The sequence below is a fragment of the Colius striatus genome, chromosome Z, assembly GCF_028858725.1.
Source record: "Colius striatus isolate bColStr4 chromosome Z, bColStr4.1.hap1, whole genome shotgun sequence".
Taxonomy (NCBI): Eukaryota; Metazoa; Chordata; class Aves; order Coliiformes; family Coliidae; genus Colius; species Colius striatus.
Window position 1 is genome coordinate 87240667 of NC_084790.1, and position 19389 is coordinate 87260055.

Consider the following 19389-nt stretch of genomic DNA (forward strand, 5'->3'; position numbering starts at 1 on the left):
CCTGAGGGAAAATCAAGGAAGAGGGGTTATCTATTGCTATCCCCCATCTTCCCAGTCTCTGGGGTTTTTGCAGTGCCCCTCTCCCTGCTGTCTCAGCACCGTCCCCGTCGCTTTCCCTTTCCCTTCCCACAGGTTTTAGCGTCTCAGAGGAGGGAAAGCAGAGGGTGTTTCCCCTCAGGAGAACCCGTCCCTCACGTCCCATCCCGTCCCCGCCCCACAACCGCCCGCTTCGGCCCCTTCGGGCCGTCACCCACATCCGCGCTCCGGCAGCCTCAGCCCCAGCCTCCCCCTCAGCGTCCCCGCAGAGGGAGCTGGCTCCGTTCCCGGTCACCGCCGACACCGGAGAACAGGTCTGTGTGCCGACCGTGGAGGGGAAGAGAGGGGGAGGAGGGAGGGATGTGAATAAACCCCTTTTCATCGTCACCGGGGGCGGGGGGGCGGTCGGGCCCCGCCGTGAGGGGCGGTGAGGGCGCGGCGGGCCCGCGGCTCCGGGTTGCTCTGGGACTTGGAGGGAGGGTAAAATGGAGACCGGAGATGGGGGAGCGGTTGCGGGGAGGTTTGAAATCGCTTGGTGAGGGTGAGAATGGAGCTCGGGCAGACGCCCCGTTCCAGCCCGCGGCCCGGGGCGGCTGGAAGCCGCCCCGGGCCGCGGGCTGGAACGGGGCGTCAGGCGGGAATCCCCCTCCCCGACATGCCACTATCGCGATTACATCCCCCTGAAGAGTGCACAGATTCCAGGCACACCCCGCATTTCGAACAGTCACGCTTGTGAACGTAAAAGACCCGTCTCTCATAGGAAAAAGCGAAGGCGGTGTAAAGCATCCAGTGAATGATGCGTGTGAATGAGCGATGCACATGAAGCGCCTGATTTCCCACCGTGCCCAGATAAGGTTAACCCCAAAATAGTCTCCTCCGTGAGCAGACACGCTGCCAACCTGTAGTTGGGGTGGAGGGGATGAGGTAAGGATGTGGTAGAGTATAAAAAAGATCGTCTGTCTCAGAAATAGCGAAGAGTGTTGCTGCACCAAGGTGTGATTAATGCTCTTTTATACCTCTTAGATAAGGTTACTGTGGAGAGGCTTCTTTTCATGCACTTCACAGGGATCACGGAAGCAGATTCGGTCCTTAAGTTTGTAGCCCAGAACAACTTGTGCAGAGTTTAGCTGAAGCGTCTGCGAGTGGCTGTGGCAGGAGGAGAAAGGCAGGTATGCAGAGCAGCAGAGAGATAGTTTGCCTCTTAGGAGCTCTGTAATGAAAAGTTCTGTTAAAGGAGCTGTATGCTGTGGGCTGTAGGTGAAAAGAAAACAGGCATTGCCAAAGGTAAAATGAAGTGCGTGCTTGCAGGCATATGGGGAGGGGGGAAAAAGGCCTGAGTCTTGGAGTTATGCTAATTCACACCAGTGAGAGCGAGTGTGACTCCTCTTTCAGCTCTTTAATCAAGACTTTGACTCAAAGGAGAAACAGTTTTCCCATGCTGAAAAACTCTTCTCAACAAATCTGGTGGGTTTTGGCTGCGTGTGAAGTTCTCAAGATGGGGTGTTACAAGTAAATGCGCAAGAAGGCACTGTTGGCAGTTTTGCACACAGCGTTGTTGGAAAGCTCTGTTAAAACATGGTCCTAGGGAAGTTTGAACAGCTGCAGGGGAAAGTGACAGCTCTCATGGTGTGGTGCTTATTTTTGCCTTCAAAGAAACAGCAATGTATTGCAGCCTGCTGAAATGTGCGAACTGGGGAGTAGCAACATGCTCCCTTAAAGCCTGCCTAGAAACTGCTAAGGCTGACATATCACAACCTGGTCATTACTGAAATACATGCTGTCACTGTGTGAAGCTGGCATGATAGCAGCTCGAAAAATGTACTGCCCTTGAGAGCATGTCACAGAATGCAGTTGTATGCTGCTTACCTGTAATATCTGCAAGCCCTGCCTGCTGAAAGTCCAAATTTGCATTTGCAAGAAACAGAGTTTTGATTTGGTTTCTTTTTCTCCTGGGGGAAGCTGTGCTTTTCTCACTGTCCACACACTGCAGCCTCAGCTTTCCAAGCTGATTCTCCTGTTAGCACGCGGCAGGTATTTGGCCTGAGAACTGCTGCACAGGTGACTAAGTACACGTTACACACACAAAAAGGTGTTGGTTTTGCTCTTTCTTTCATTGGGAAACAAAACAGCCCACAGTAATTCAGCAGGAAGTTTGTGCTTTGCACCTTGTGTCTTGAAATCTGACATGGGGAAGCGACATGGTCAGTGGCAAAACGCAGCAGGACTGTGTGTGATTTAGGTGACATTAGGAGCCCAGGGGAGGTTGTTGGCCTGAGTATGGATGTTCCTGAGTCTCTGGCAGCTGAGCTGAAGCGCCTGCAGCCGAGTGCTCCCTGCTGTGATACTCCCTGCGCTCTGTTCTGGTTAATGCAGCAGTATGAAATGGCCAGACGGCATGGAAATAGGCAGCTTCCGTGATCTAAACCACAGCAGGTTTATCAGGCAACGGATAATTCTCTGGAATGACTTATAGTGGACCAGGCGATCTCGAAACTTCGTCTCAGGAAAGGAGCTTTGAGATTTATGTTTCCTTTTGAACCTTGAAGAACTGGCTAATTCCCATAGGTTAGAGTGATAAAACTCGTTGCTAATCTTGCTTGTGGCAGCCCCTAATTCATTGCTCATTCTTACCCTCCAAGTCTTTAATTTCCTTGTCTGCCCCTAAAGCCCCATGTCTGCTCCTGTCACCACCGACGTGGGACAGGCAGGGCTGGCATTAGCCAGGGTGGAGTGAGTATGGCTGTTTCTTGATAAATAAGAGTAGAACCAGCTGATGTGAGAGCTTTGGGGGTGGTGTTTCTAGTGTCTGGCTGCCATGTCCTCACCCTAGGAGAAGGCTGCTGGAGCAGAGAGAGGAGAAGCACACCTTGGGAAGCTTGCTGGCAGCATGAGCGATTTCCCCGGAGGAGCGCCATGGGGAGTGAAGAAGACGGGCGTGAGAAGACCTTTCTTCTCTCTGGCGTAGCCTCAGCTGAAAGAGAGACGTAGTAACTGTTCTCTCTGCAGCTCTAAGGGGTTAAAACTTCAGGGATAACCAATTTGTGCCTGAGCAGTACAACAGAGTTTAATACCTAAAGCATTTCATGGAATAATCAGATTCCTTCAGAGTTCACATAAGATTGCTTGCTGCAGAAAGAAGAAATGGTTTTCGGTTTCAAAAGCAGTTATTTCAATGTGTAATAGCCATTAGCTTGTTAGAGCTAATGACTATCTCCAGGAACCTTCTTTACAATTCACAGTCCTTAAAAAGCCACGGTAAAGTGGGATCAGACCATTTGATGAGCCAGCCTGTTTGGATCACTGCTGTACATTTTTGTTTAACCAGAATGGCACAGGGAGTGGAAATCTGCCTTGCTGTGTGGAGGGAGGTGTAGCTGCTATTGTGGCTAATGATTATTGCAGCGATTGTTTAAAGGGACACTCCCAAGTGTTGGAGCTTTCCAAGCCTATCCTAAGCAATACGGAACAAAAGCCATTGGTTTGTAGTTATGCAAAAAATCTTCTTTAACTGTCTGAGAGCAAAAGGGAAACTGCTTTGAGGGCTGCAGAAGGGCTTTTGATGAAGTGACATCAAATGTATTTAGCTGTGTAGCGTTCCCTGGGATCAGGAGTGACCTGAGTGCGCAAACAGCAGGGCCAGGTTCTGGCCCTTGAGGGTTTGGGAGAACCATGGAAAGATGCACCTCAGCCATGGAAAAACCTCTATGATTCCAGGTAAGCCCTGTAACAGGCCTGGGATACACAGCCAAGGGAGTTTGCCATGGCATTCAAGGAAATGAACACCTAGCCCAGAGATTGTAGGGAAAGCAGTGATGTATAGAAATAGAGCTGTACCTTGAGTACTGTGCTCAGTGTTGAGCCCTCAGTCCAAAAGAGACATTGAGAGCCTGGAGTGTGGCCAGAGCCAGGCAGCGGAGCTGGGGAAGGGGCTGGAGCACAAGGGTGCTGGGGAGGGGCTGAGGGAATGGGGGTGTTCAGCCTGGAGAAGAGGAGCCTGAGTGGAGACAGCAACACTGTCAGTGTCTTATCCCAGGCTACAAGTGACAGGACAAGAGGAAATGGCCTCAAGTTGTGCTAGGAGAGGTTTAGATTGGAGATTGGGAAAAATTTCTTCTCCCAAAGGGTTGTCAGCCCCTGTGCCAGGCTGCCCACGGCAGTAGTGGAGTCCCCATCCCTGGAGGGATCCCAAAGCCGTGGAGCTGAGGTGCTGAGGGCCATGGATTAGTAGTGGCTGTGGCAGTGCTGGACTCGATGAACTCAACAATTCTGTGATTCTGAGGAATACAGTCCTGTCAAGGGTGCAGCCAGACAACAGCTTAAACTACTGTAATAGCAGCTTTGCTTTTTCTTCACCAGTGTACTCCTTTGTCAGGTGTGACTGAGATATCCCTGGCTGCAGTTTAAGCCTGGCAGAAGCAGCAGGGAGCCGATTCCTTCCCCTTGATTGCTGTCTTAGTGCTCAGGAGGAGGCTGGTAATGATGGGGAGCATCACATTCCGAGTCAGGTTGGCCGTGTCTGGAGCAGTGTCTCCAGCAGCACAGTGTGGAACAGGCTGTTCCTTTCAGACAGCGCAATGCACTCAGTTTAGTTACCCTCACGATGAAGCTGGTGAAGGGCTTGGAGAACAAATCTTAGGTGGACTGGCTGAGATAGCTGTGATTGTTTATCTAGGAGAAGAGGAGGCTGAGAGGAGATGCCATCACATTCTACAACTACCTCAAAGCAGGGGTTATAGCGAGGTAGAGGTCGATCTCTTCTCTCCAGTAATGAATGAGAACAAGAGGAAATGGACTCAGGTTGCCCCAAAGGAGGTTTGGAGATGTGGAAGAACTGTTTTCACTGAGAGGGTTGTTAAGCGTTGGAATGGGGTGCCCAGGGAGATGGGGGGGATCCCCATCCCTGGAGATATTCAAAAGACTAATAGACAAGGTCTGTGTGATATCAAGTGATAAGACAAGAGGAAAAGGCCTCAAGTTGCCCTAGGGGTAGTTTAGATTGGAACTGAGGCAGAACTGTTTCCCTGAGAGGGGTGTGAGCCCCTGTGCCAGGCTGCCCAGGGAGCTGGGGGAGTGCCCAGCCCTGGAGAGATCCCAAAGCCCTTGGAGCTGAGGTGCTGAGGGCTGTGGGTCAGTGCTGGGCTGGGCAGGGTGAGGGCAGTGCTGGGACTGCAGCAGCTTCACGGGCTTTTCCAACCATAATGAATCTGTGCAGGGATGTAGAGGCCACTTGCACAGTGATGCCAATGAGTGAAGTCCAGAGAAGCTGCTGTTTTTTAGGAAGAGGATGTTAGAAGGACCATCAGCTTTATAGAAGTGGCAGGGGTGGTGTTTCAGAGCTGTAACAGGTGCTGCAGCCAGCAGTGGGCTCTGCTTGCTCCCTTCTGCCCCTTCCCAAGCAGATGTGGCTGGGTTTCCTTTTTTTGTTCATTTTGTTTTTCCTTTACATACAGCCCAGTATCTGTGGGCAGCACAAAACAGTCTAAACCTTGATTCAGATTTTCCTGTTAGATACTTCACTGTGAAGGTGCTCCAAAAGCCAGGTTTGTGTTGATTCAGGAGATTAACTGGAGGAGTAATGATAGCCCCTGGCTGGTGGTGGTCAGCCCTGTGTTACCTTGTTGCTTCCAAAAATGGCTTTTGGAAGGAGACTAGAAAGGATCCACAGTAACAAACTCGAGTTGTTTTGGACAGCCTTTGGGCTGACTAACTGCAAACCAGCACAACTGGTTAGTGGAATGATGCTGTTTCATACCTAACTCTCGGGACAGGCTTTCTAAGCTGTGGAATTGACTTTCTCCTACTCCAGCCTCTTGCTCTTTACTCTGTTGATAGCTGTTCTTTGCACATATTGATTCATGTATGCAAGAAGAAGGGTAGTGTTATAAAAAACATGAATAGCTGGCAAACGTTCAGGTCTTTGAGACGTAGTCATCCAGTTTGGAGTCTTCATCAGCATATCAGGGTTCCTAAATTTAAGCAGAGATCTGCAGGTTAAAAAAAAACAGTGTCAGAGTCACGTGCTTGGTGGCAAAGGCAGGGCTTTGTCAGAGGAGTTTTGCAAAAGATTTGTGATGAGTTTTGGATTCAAAGCATGAATTTGATAAGGTCAGGGAGAGACAAAGTTTGGATAGTGATACCATGCTTCTGCAGTGAAAAGGGAAGTCTAGCCCACTTTGTGTCTTTCAGATAACTGTATTAGCTCATAAATTTTCATACAACTTTCTTTTTTTTTGCCCATGACACACAGACAGATAAGTAACATAATGAGTGGTAGGCTTCACTTGCCTTCAAAAGAGCAGGAGAGGCTCGGAGGGTTGGAACAGCAAGTCAGCAGAGAGCTGCTCGGTGTCTCTCGTCTCTCCTGGAATCCGCAGCATGTTGGGCTGTGCCAGAGGGGTGGGAAGTGACCCTGGGCTTGTCACAGCAGTCCTGATGAGTATGGGGTACTTCCCTGTGTACATCCAACCTTTTTACAACTTCTGGACTCCCTCAAAGGGAGGTTGCATGGTGTGTGTGTATTTTACGATCATTTTTTGTTTCAATGAGCCACTGAAACTTCCTCATACTGACTTTCTTCCTTCTTAAATACATTCCTGAAATTGCTATTAATGTCTGTGCTTGTTTTCCTTTCTGAAGCGTGAACAAAAGGTTAGAGTGTTTGCCATCTGGGTTATTTTACAGTGGTAGGATTCTGCTGCCATTTGTGAAATCCATTTCTGGCTTGTGTGTTTTGTAAATGATGGTTATTTTCTGGTCAGTGGCACAGCTATGTTTGTGTAGTCAGTCAAGTGTTGGAGACTGGATTACACGCTAAATACAGACCTACTTATGGCATGGTCAACACAGATCTAATTCCTGTACTTACCAAGCAGGTTCCTGAAATGATAAAGGAGGGGAAAATGTGTGTGGTCACTTGTGTTGTGCCTCACTTTGCGCTGTGCATTTGGCTCAGAGGCAAAAAGCACCAGCAAAAGGATGTTGATAACAGCTTCTGGTAACGGTTGGGCACAGTCCTTATCTTTACCTCTTTTTTTTTTAATCCTTTTTTGTAATGCATGTGTCTTTTGATGTTGGTTAGTACTGAAAACGACTGAATTAGTCACTCTCCTCCCTTGCCCACGCAAATGTAGACACGTATTTGCCGTGTGTGTGTACGTAGAGAGAGAGTTTTGAGGCAGCGACGCCGCATCGTCTGGAAGGGGAAGGGCTTCAGCACTGCTCTTCCTCGTTAAGGACGACAGCAGAGCACACTGTGTGAGAAAAGGATCCCGAAAGGTGTGGGTATGTGAGCATAAAACGCGATGTGGGGAGCTGAGAGTGTGCTGCTTGGTTTCTTCCGAATAACACCTGTGGGATGTGCAGTGGTGTGAGTGGGTTCTTAGGAAGTGTCTGGTGGTTACCCATCTGCCTAGAAAGTGAGATGTGGAAATGGTAGTGAGTTTGCTTGAGTAAATGCTTGTTGTGGCCTTCTGATAGGATGGTAGGGGTTGGAAGGGACCATCCAGTCCAACCCCCCTGCAGAAGCAGGGTCACCTAGATCAGGTCTCATAGGAACATGTCCAGGCGGGTCTTGAAGCCCTCCAAGGAAGGAGCCTCCACAGACCCTCTGAAGGGGAATTTAAAGTGGAAGTCCTGATGGCTTCTTCACAGGGCACGTGTAGCAGTGAAGGGACAGGTAGCGAGCTCACCTTCTCACCTGTGCAGCAATGTTCATCCTGGGCTCAAACAGGTGACAGCTGAAAGTCCATACCTTCAAAGGAACTTCCAAAGTGCAGTATGTTCTGTACATATTTATCTATTAAAGAGGGTATCCTGGCTTACTAAAAGTGAGTAGTGTGTGGCTGTGGCTTGCCAAGAGTCTTTTACATACTGAAGCCTGAAGCTGTCTGCTCTCAAATGCCACGAGGCATCTGTGCCAGAAAGCATCCGTCTGGTGCTCCGGGGGTTTCCACTGTAAGGAAGAAAAATGAGGAAAGATTATTTCTTTCACACTAATGCCACATTTGTTACGTATTGTTGCTCGCAGCTCCTATGTGGAAATTATTGTGTGTGCCTGATTTTCATCAGAGAAGACAGTTTTAATTTCATCTCAGCACAGCTCCGCTGACTTGTTTGATTTTCGAAGGGAGGGGGGGGGGAAGAAAATGTTTGGCTCGTGGGCCATTTACTTGGCAGCTGTCAGGCTCTGCTTTTTTGGCAGATGATTGCAGCCAAATTACAGCGTGATGTTGGGATGTCTGGACAGAGTTTCATCTTTCCTTCATCTCCTGCTCGAGAAGAACTTGTGAGGCTGCTTTCTGATAACCCATCAATGTAATTCCCTCTGTCTGTTCTACTTTGCCTTGCAGACGTTCCTGTATGTTCTGCCTGCTGGGGAAGGGGTGTCTGACGTGGCTCTGTTAATGAGCTTGATGTTAATAGTTTGGTCAGTGGGAGGTTCTCTCTTGGATGCTGCAAAGCAAAACAGCGACAGGTTGTGTGTTTTGAGGGTGACAGGGCATTATAGTTCTTCACTGCGCTGGCTGCGTCTGGGAGAGAGTTAATACCAGTCAGAATCTTGAGGATGAAAGAGTTTTCTGATGTTCCTGCAGAAGACCAGGGGAGGCTTTCTGTTCATGTTGCAGAGCTTTGAGTTTTGGTTCAAAGGACGTAGCTAAAGAACTTCAAAGACCAGCCACATCCAGGTCGATCTTGGGATGTCTTTCTGTTACAGCTTGTATGATTTCTTTAGGAGGACAGACAGAGCTGGTAATAATGCATTTCCAAACTCCCATCATGATTCTGATTTCCAACAGGAATGGGCTGCCATCAGTGGTTTTCATCTCCTGGAAGTGACTCTTAACAGGAAGCCTAGCAGGCAGCCTGTCCTCCCACAGGTCAGCTTTGGCTAACTCCCTGCTCTTCTCTACGTTGGAAGTCTTCACGTGTCTCGTTGGTTATCAGAAAGTTAGTGGTACATCTGTGGAGTGCTTGGGGACGAGAATGGGTCTGCTTGGCGGTACCGTGCTAAACTTAGTCAATGCCCACCTGTGTCTCGAGCCTTTTCTAGAGTATTTTTAAACCATCAGTTGGTATTTAGATCATTTCTCTGCCTGCCACACGTCGGTGGTCCGTGCCTTTGTCACCCACATCCAGCTGCTGACCCTGGATCCAGAGGCAGGATCTGTGGAGAGAAAGGATGGTGCCACAGTCATTCTCTGGGATCCTGCAGGTCATCTGCATGCAGTCCAGGACCTTTGCCTGTGCTTAGCAACGTCATCCCAAAGCATGACCCAGAGCATGGTGACTCGTACTGTGCATCAGAGAAAGTTAAATGGGGTTGGTTTGTGGGTTTTTTCCACGCTATTAGGCCTATTAGGCTGTTGCTGGGCTCTCAGAACAGCGTTGCATTATATTTGAGTATCAAATTTGTATCAGCTGACGATACTTCCAGGTGACAGAGGCAGTCAAAACAAGGGAAAGTGATGAAGCTCTTAGTCATGCTGGAGAAGTCAGGCTCCAGCCTCACTGCAGAAGAATCAAAGAGGAGCAGCAAGTCTCCTGCAGCCCATGGCAGTGGGGAGCGAAGAGCTTGCTCTTGAAACCTTCTCCTGGTCAGCTCAGGGTTTGCTGATGTGAGTAAGCAGCGGTTATTGTGGGTATGTGACACAGTTATTCCTCAGCTGGTCATCAGGACAGCACTGGAGGGGTTTTGTTGTTGTAGCTCTACTCCCACAACCCATCTTGGGGCGGGGGCTGCATGTGGAAGGCTCCTCTGGGCATGCCAAGCCAGGTGTAATGGGACGTGCCGCTGTGCCTTTCCTCTCTGCCTTGGGTACGGAGCTGCAGAGCTCCTGGTGCCCCAGGAGCTGATTTCCCTCTCCCTGTAGGCTCTAACTGATATCTTAAGGTTTGGTTGTTTGACATGAAGCCATGTCTCTCTTTCAAGTAAATATTCTCTGGAGTATCTGCTGACAAGTGCCAGGTTTTAAATGATCTCCCACACTGTAGTTGGAGAACATTAAATAGGGATGGAACAAAATAATCGATGCTGCTTCTGGTCTAGATGGGAATCTTGTCTGCCAAGGAAGCAGAAAAGTGTTTTATAATTCAGGATGCACAGCCTGGAAAAGCAGCATCACAACGTCACATTTATCATCTCCTGCCATGTAGGGCAGAGGAGTCTGGGGGGGGGTGGGTCAGGAGGCCTGTTTGGGTTTCTGTAAAGCTGAATATTACTAACAAGGTATTAGAGACAGCACAGGCTTTGGAATTTGAGGCTGAGATGGCATAAATTGAGTGGAAAGTTGTTTCTGATCTGTGTGGGCACTTGCAAGTTGACTGAGCCCTGTGGGACCGATGGTGGGAGACCATACATCCACAGCAAAACCAGTCACTGCCACTGGTACTGCAGCTGCAGGTCCATTGAGGTGCTCTCAGGATGGTGAGGACATGAAAGTTAAGGTTCCAGGCACGGAGTTGTTTTCTGAATACTGACTTGGAACTCCTGAGTTGAGTTGCTTTGTTGTAGCAGTATAAGGCTTCTTCATGACAGCCCGGGGTGTTTCTTTTCAGCAGCTCAATGTATTGAGCCAACTAAAGTTAGAGCTGGATGAAATATATTGCACTTTTCATAAAATACCTTGTTAATAACCTCTTATTGGAAAATTTGGAAGAGTCCTTCAGGTTTTTGCTGGAAGAAATTATCTCGAAGTGTCTTCTCTCTCAGAACCTCACACCTTCTCCCCTGAAGAGCCTGGCTTTGTTTCAGATATGGTGCATGGTTTTTATACTTCAGTTGTACGTGCGGTTTAAGCTAACATTGGTGGTGAAACAAAATGAAACATTCAGAGTTTTCAAACCAGTTAATTATAGGCATGTTTAGAAGCACAGTCAGATGTTTATCTGATGGTAATTGTTAGCAATCAGTAGTAACTCCCTCACTCTGAATGAAATTGAAATCTTAATTTTACGCTTTCCTGTGGAACAAGAATTTAGCTTGCTGTACTACAACGTTTTGGAGGTGGTAATGGTAGCGTGGTGGCAGTGATTGGTCTGGTGTGTGGGACTCTCCTCACACCCAGGAGTCTGTGAAGTGTGCTCCTCCTAACTCTGGTCAGGCAGAGAAAAGCTGTTTGGTAGCTTCAGCTTAAAATCTGAAGGCATAAAAGCCACTTTGTTCACCCAGTTTGTGCTTTACTTTCCTGTGCTGTGCAGAGAATGAGGAGAGCCAAGTCAGAGTTGCCAAAGGAGCCCAGGCATCACGAGGAAGGGCCTGGGCCAGCGCCAGGCCAGGAGAGGCTGCAGTGCCTGGGCAGCCCCTGCTGCAAACAGGCAGGAATTTCTGGAAAAGCAGCCAGTGCTGGGAACAGGAGTGCCAACTGCTCCTTGTGACACACTTACAGAAACAGGGTTTTAATCACCCCAGTCTGATGTATATTCTGCCTGATGTTTACGGGTCTGGCAAGATCTAAATACTCTGCTTTGCACGTTTGCATGGGAGGGACTTTGGCTGCCAGAGAACGTGGGTATTCGGGAGTGGTGTCTGATCCCAAGTTAACACTTTGTATTACCAGTCAAGCATTTGGGGGAGAATCATCTCCCAATATCTTCATGTGCTGGTTCAACCCTGTCTGAGTGCCTGGTGCCCACCAAGTCATTCTATCACTCTCCATCCTGAACTGGACAGGGGAGAGAGAAATACAACAACAGGTTTGTGAGTTGAGATGAGGACAGGGAGATCACTCAGCAATTAGTGTCATGGGCAAAACAGACTCAATCTGGAGAGAAAGGGTTTGATTTATTAATGAACCACCAGAAGGAGATGAGAAATAAAACCAAAACATAACACACCTCCCCCTACCCTTCTGTCTGCCCAGGACTCTCTTTTCCCCAGCAGCGCAGGGGATGGGGGACGGGGGTTACGGTCAGTTCATCACAGATGGGCTTTGCCGCTGCTGCTGCTCAGGGAGAGGCCTCCTCACACTTCCCACTGCTGCACTGTGGGGTCCCTCCCACGGGACACAGTCCCTCACCAACTGCTCCAGCGTGGCTCCTTCCCACGGGCTGCAGCTCCTCACACCCTGCCCCAGCACGGGGCCTGTCACGGGGCAGCTCCTCACGCCCTGCCCCAGCGTGGGTCACCCACAGGAGAACAGTCCTTCAGGGACAGGCTGCTCCAGCCCGGGGCCCTCACGGCGTCACAAGCCCTGACAGCAACCCTGCTCTGGCCTGGGCTCCTCTCTCCCCACGGGCTCCCAGGCCCTGCCAGGAGCTCGCTCCAGGGTGAGCTTCCCACGCAGTCACAGCCTCCTTCAGGCACCCACCCGCTGCGGCGTGGGCTCCTCCACGGGCTGCCCGTGGGTCTCTGCTCCTCACGGCCTCCATGGGCTGCAGGGGCACAGCTGCCTCACCATGGGCTGCAGCACAGGGCACAGGGGAATCTCTCTGCCAGGGCCTGAGCACCCTCCTCCCCTCCTTCTCCCCGACCTTGGTGTGTGTGGAGATGTTTTCACAGTCTCAGTCCCTGTTGCTGCTGCAGTTCAGCAACTGCCCAGCAGCTTCTTCCCCTTCTCCAGTATGTTAATCTCAGAGGGGTTACCTCAGTCACTAATTGGACAGGCCTGGGTCAGCTGTGGGTCCATCTTAGACTTGACTGGCATGAGCCCTGTCAGCTACAGGGGAAGCTTCTGGCAGCTCTTTGTTTAAAGAAGCCACCCCTGTAGCCCCTCACTACCAAAACCTGGCCCAGGCAAAACCACTACACTGTATTTTTCACTTTATTTGTTGAACCACAACAGTTATTGCATTGATCACTAATAGTTTGATTTTGATCAGGCTTCTGGGGAGAAATTACTCTTCCTCAGTGGAGCTTTAGAGTAAAGTTGGGATATTTTGGGAAGAGATTCAAGGGCTTGAACTAATTTCTGTTGGATCTCTAGCCTTCCCCTGCTCAGCGCTGACCAAAGGCAGTGTGAGGCAGAGCAGCACTCTCACATCAGGGGCCTTTTTCTCTAGGTTTGTCAAACCTTTATCACCAGAAGATGAATTTCTCAAAGGCTTGTCTCACCTCTCTGGGTAGCTCTATGTCTGTCAGAGGTACGAATCCTGTACAATGAAACTGCTCAGTATTCAGCTAGCTTATTTATCCTTAAGGCTGTTGAAATGCAGTATAAGCAAAATGGGCTTAGTTGGCTGTTTCAGCCAAAGCAGGTCAGCACTTGCTAGTTGAGATGCTGCGAAAGGTAGGTTTCATTCTGATGGAAATTAAGACCTTGTACTGAAACAAGCAGTAGTTTTTATGAATCAGATATGGCCCAGGGTCTCCTGCTGCAGTACCACAGTAATTAATCACAGCACAGAGAGCCAAACAGAATGACTGTTCATCCATGCCAAGGATTAACCAGATGCTGGCAAAAAAGACCCAAAGAGAAGGCTTTAATTAAGTTGACAACAAGGATGGTGTTTCCTAGTGTCCCAGTTTTCTCATCACCAGGCTGTTTCATACCTGTGAATAAATACCTTGTAGGTCTATTTCTTACATAGGTCCCCTTTCCCTCTCCTGTAGAGCTTCATACAGCAAGGTAAATATGGTAATGGGAGCTTTAGGGTTAAGGTAACACAAAACTTCCCTTGAAATAATTGAAAACCTGCCAGAGAAGCAGTTCCTTGGTAAAAAGAGTGCTTCTCCTCTGGGTGAAGTCTTGGGCAGGCTGAGAAGTACTTTTATGAAGGTGCTCTGCTCAAGCTGGATGTCCACAGCACGGTTCTTGAAGGAGGTTGTGCTGGCAGACAGTGTGCTCTGCTTTGGATGGAGGATAAATGTTTCTGTTCGTGACTATGACCACAAGCACTTTATTGCATCGTCCAGCTGGGAAAGAAGTAGATAAAAATGCTGAAAAGCTGTTTCTCCTTTCTGTCTGGCTTTTCCTCACAAATAAGTTGTGTCACTTGACTCAGAAGATTGGAAAGAGCCCAGAACTGTTGTGTGGGGCCATGAAAGCTCCCCAGGAATGATTTCTGCAGCGTACACTTTGCTGTGAGGTCTCCTGCCTGGGCTGTGAGGCAGCCTAGGTGAACAGGATAAATCTTTTCCTCTTTCTGCAAGTGTGTTACTTTCTGAAGCCTGTATTTGTTTTACAAGCACTTAATGAGGTAGCCTTTGCTGCTTTTTTTCACTACCTCGTGTAGAAAAGAGCCTACAACTGCTGCTGGGGCACGGAAGCTGTCTGTGGCTTTCTCAGGACCACCGCTGGACACTCTCAGGGGGCTACCCTGGGCTGCAGGAGATGTCCCAGCTTGCCATCACAGCATTTCCCCTGAGGGACGGAGCCAAACACAGCCAGTGGGCTTGCCATCTGATTTTCTTTCTTCCTCACTCCGATTACTATCTGCAGCATCTGATGAGGGGGTGGTTTTGGTCATGTGCCTCACAGAACAAGGCCCCTGTGGGTTCATTTGGTTGTACTACAGAGCAAACTGCATTTGAGCTTTGTACTCTTATTAATGCTGGCCCTGGGACAATTGCTTACTTTGCTTTTTTAATTAGTTCTCTTCAGGGCGAAATTATTTCTTTCAGGATATAAATACGTAGCCCTGATAATGTCACGTAGTACTGGTTAGAGCCTGAGCCCCGAGTTTCCTTTTCACTCCTATTTCTGTACTACCCCTTTTCTTCAAGGGAAGTACTTAGAAAAGGACGATTTAGCCCTAGGTTTCATACCTGTGTTCATTATAGGACTTTTTCTCATAGAATCACAGAATGGTGGGGTTGGAAGGGGCTTTAGATATCAACCAGTCCAACCCCCCTGCAGAAGCAAGTCTCACCTAGGTGAGGTCACACAGGAACGTGTCCAGGTGGGTCCTGAAGCCCTCCAAGGAAGGAGCCTCCACACCCTCCCTGGGCAGCCTGGGCCAGGGTTCCCTCACCCCAACACTGAAATAGTTTGTCCTTATGTTTAAATGGAACTGTTTGTGTTCCAGCTTTTTCCATTACTCCTTGTCCTGTCACTGGATACAACAGAAGAAAGTTCTGCCCCAACCTCCTGACACCCACCATTCAGATGTTTGTCAATATTAATGACATCCCCCCCGTCAGTCTCCTCCAGACTAATCAGTCCCAGGTCCTGCAGCCTTTCCTCACAAGGAAGATGCTCCAGTGCCCTGAGCATCTTGCTGGCCCTGCACTGGCCTCTCTGCAGCACTTCCCTGTCCCTCTGCAGCTGGGGAGCCCACAACTGGACACAGGACTCCAGATGAGGCCTCAGCAGATGTGGCAGAGCAGAGGGGGAGCACAACCTCCCTGGCCCTGCTGCCCACACTCTGCTGGATGCCCCCAGGCTGCCATTGGCTTCTTGCCCACGAGGCCACGTTGCTGCTCATGGGCAGTTTATTATCCCCCAACACTGCCAGGTCTGTCTCTGCAGAGCTGCTCTCCAGCAGGTCACCCCCAGCCTGGCCTGGTGCAGGGGGTTGTTCCTCCCCAGCTGCAGGACTCTGCCCTTGTCCTTGTTGAACCTCAGCAGGTTCCTCTGTGCCCAACTCTCAGCCTGCCCATCTCTCACTGGATGGCAGCACAGTCTCTGGTGCATCAGCCAGTGCTCCCAGTTTGGTGCCAGCAGGGAACTTGCTGAGGTTATGTGACTTGCTGAGGGGTCATCTCGCGTAAGAAAAATAATCTTTTTGTCCCAAACTCTTATAATTCTCAGCTTTGGTTTTACTTATTTAGAAAACTGGAGTTGTGTTATCTCCTGGCACCTGGAGGGTTTCACTGCTGTTTTGCAGTACTTATTTTCAAAAGACACAAACACGACTTTCAACCCTGAGCACAGTCTGCAGCATTCCAGTGAACAAAAACAGAAATAACAAAATCCCCCTTTCTGTTTGGGTTTTTTTTTTTTTGTGCCTTATCATTAAATCCTTTTTTTCCTTTTTTTCTTCTCTTTACGTAGGTTCCTAAAAATTAGCACTATGACTGATGGAGACTACGATTATCTGATCAAGCTCCTGGCCCTTGGAGACTCTGGGGTTGGAAAAACAACGTTCCTGTACAGATACACTGATAACAAATTTAATCCCAAATTCATCACGACAGTGGGGATAGATTTTCGGGAAAAACGCGTGGTAAGTTCTTGCCTCGTGCAGAGGAAACCACCTTCATTTCTTCTTTGTTCATTTCTGCTGAGGACTAAGCTTTTGTAAATGTGTGCTCCCCTGCTTACTGTGGAGTGCAGCATGTGTTGGTAAATGCTTTTCCATGTCTAGTTTTTGGCTTGTGGCAAGTGGTAATTAGGAGGTGGATAAAGGGAAAAAATTGCCATTATCCTTCTCCTGACGTTTGATTTGTGAAGTGGTTTATTGCACGTTGAATCATAGAATCAGAGAATGAAAGGAGATGGAAGAGACCTTTAGAGATCATCTAGTCCAATCTCCCTGCAGAAGCAGGTCCCACCTAGGTCAGATGTAACAGAACCTTTCCCAGAGCACATTTCCGTAGCAGTAGTGAACGATTTTTGTGACTAGAAAGACCTCTGGCACTCAAACTCGTAATTTAAATAGGAGAGATGGAAACTTACAGAAGCAGAGGAGTCTCAGCCTACTCCCAGGTCACACAGTAACCTGGTGAAGGTAGAAGCAGTGGTTCCAGCAGCTGGGCCTTGCTGTTCCTCTGAGTCACTGCCAGCAGCAAGGCTGAGGCTGAACATGCCGAGCCTATGATCAGGGCTCCTTGGAGGCTGGGCTTGATGTGCTGCTTAATGGGAGCTCTGCCAGCCTGCTCTGCCAAGCTTTCATTTCTCAGCATTAAATACAAGATGAGAGTCTACTGTGCTGTCAGTCAGATGCTTTTTGTGACTGTGAGAGCACAGTCGCTTTGTTTTAATCTAATGTGACTAATGTATCTGATCATAGATCCCCACAACTGATACATGCTAAATATAGGGGACAACTTCAGCTTTCTAACAGGAATCCTCCTAGCCTGCTTGTACAGCAAAACCATAATAAATACAAGATACTAGACCATGGGAAAATGGTTTTAGTCATTTATTTAACAAAGAGAAATACGAGTACATGCCCAGGTCAAAGATGGACACCTCTTTAAATTTGCTTCTTTTGAATTCAAATGAATCAAGAGTTTAGTTTAAAACAAGGGTTTTGTATGAGGCGTCCTTGGAAGTGCAGAGATGGGCAAGCTGGCAGAAAAACTGCTGCTTGTGGAGAAGTTGTCAGCCAGAGAGGGAAGCACCTGGTGAGCTCTTCCCTGTAGTCGAGCGCAGACAAAACCTTACGCTGTTCAGTTTCAACAAAGCTAAGTGCTTCTCAGCACTTCATCAGGTTAATGAGGAACTAAAACAATTTACAGTGTTTGTTGTAAGTTATTATTAAAACACTTCCCTGTTTTGAAGCAGTTGAATGAAGACACGTGCCTTGGCAATACGCAGCAAGACATTTGTGTGTTGTTATTTCACGTGCTTTTAAGCTGCTGTTACTTCTACTGTGGAAAGATGGGCATCACTCTCCTGTTCACCTCCATCCTCCCTGGCAACTTTGTCATGCCTGCCAGTATTTGTGGCTGCTGCTGTGAGTTCAGTCCTGGCATGGTGCAGGCCCTGTCTGGGTGATGAAGGCTCAGGGGTTCCCTGAATGAAAGAGCCACAGATCTGAGGGATTATAGAATCACAGAATGGTAGAGTTGGGAGGGACTTTTAGATATCAACCAGTCCAACCCTCCTGCAGAAGCAGCTCCCACCTAGATCTGGTCACACAGGAATGTGTCCAGGTGGGTCTTGAAGCCCTCCAAGGAAGGAGCCTCCACACCCTCCCTGGGCAGCCTGGGCCAGGGCTCCCTCACTGAAACACTGACACAGTTTGTCCTGATGTTTCAATGGAACTGTTTGTGTTCCAGCTTCATCCCATCACCCCTTGTCCTGCTGCTAGATACTGTAGAAAAAAAGTTCTGCCCCAACCTCCTGACACCCACCATTGAGATATTTGTAACTGTTAATGAGATCCCCCCTCAGTCTCCTCTTCTCCAGACTGAACAGCCCCAGATCCCTGCAGCCTTTCCTCAGAAGGAAGATGCTCCAGTGCCCTGAGCATCTTGCTGGCCCTTGCATTTCTCATAAACAGTGCTATGCAAGTTTAGACCTGTTAACCAGAGGCCAGGCTAGGTTCAGGTTGCAGTATAACCTGGCTCCTTCTCAACACTGTGGGATCACAGTGATGCAATAAGAGTAAGACATTAAAAAAAACCCCAACATTTTATTGCAAGGAAATGTCTGAACATGCAAATTACTGGAATATTCTTTCCCTGGCTCATTAATGTGTTTTGAACATGGGTGCTGGATTCCTTCCAGTGGGTAGAATTTTTCTGCTAAAGGTCACAGATAGATTTCTTCTGTAATTTTCCATTATGGTACATTTTAGGGTGAGGTGGTTTGTAAGTGTGTGAGAAAGTGCATTTTACATGAAATTACCAGCTTTGAAGTATCTTGAAGGTCTATCGAGTAAATTATCCTCCTAAAAAGAGACTCAAAAGGTTAAATATGTGGTTTTCTGTTGCGTATAAAAAAGTCATGTTAAAAAAATGACACTGTGAAATACCTTGTTTGTCCTGCAATGAATCACAGGAGTGTCCTCCAGCAAACCAGTTTGATTCACAAAAGCTGTGCTGGGGGTCCACTGCTTGCTTCTGGTGTTCATATCAGCCACCAAGGGAAGAAAGGTACATTGCAGTCAGAAGCTACCTGTTGAAATGACAACAGTTTAAATAGGTCACGGAATAGTCAAGGCTGGAGTGGACCTCCAGAGGTCATCTAGTTCAGCCCTTGATTAATACGAACTTGTTTGCGCAGGAGAAATGAATGCTGTGTTTTGAAGCCCAGGGAGGGTCTGTGAGGAAGTGTTCTGCTTCCCCAGGTAAGGTCAGTGCAGCCTCTAGAAACAGCTCTGTGTTCGTAAAGGCCACAGTCTCTTGATCTAAATGCAAGGGCAGTATCTGCCTGCTTTTAAAGCTGCTAAACTACTTCAGATGGCAAACATGGCTCACACTTGTTTTCTCCACCTGCCTCTTACGACAACAGCTGATTTTACACACGGTTTAAGGAAGAATCAGGCCCCAGCAGAAGGCCAAGGAGATTTCTTTAAGCACCAGGAGCTTGCAGTGAGTGAGGAAGTCATTAATGTCTGACAGAAATTAATGAATTAAAGAAAGTAGCTCTTTATAATAGTGGCTGATCCTGCCAGACAGCTGTAAATTTTCTAAGAACAGCAGTGAAACAGAACACAGACAAGCTTGCTCAGCACAGTGCTGTGCCAGGATTTAACCAACTGGTGTCTCTCTGATTCAAAATACTAAATGTGACCAAGTTATCTGTA

General features: G+C 48.4%; 1 protein-coding gene across 1 annotated transcript in view; it reads left to right on the plus strand.

Annotated features, from left to right (window-relative positions):
* Positions 1-242: 242 nt before the first annotated feature.
* RAB27B (RAB27B, member RAS oncogene family) overlaps positions 243-19389 on the plus strand; it is a 34136-nt gene continuing 14989 nt past the window's right edge. Inside the window, exons 1-2 of the mRNA XM_062018299.1 lie at positions 243-350; positions 15966-16137. Coding sequence (XP_061874283.1) covers positions 15985-16137 — 153 coding nt within the window. The 5' untranslated portion in view covers positions 243-350; positions 15966-15984. The remainder of the gene's footprint in view (positions 351-15965; positions 16138-19389) is intronic.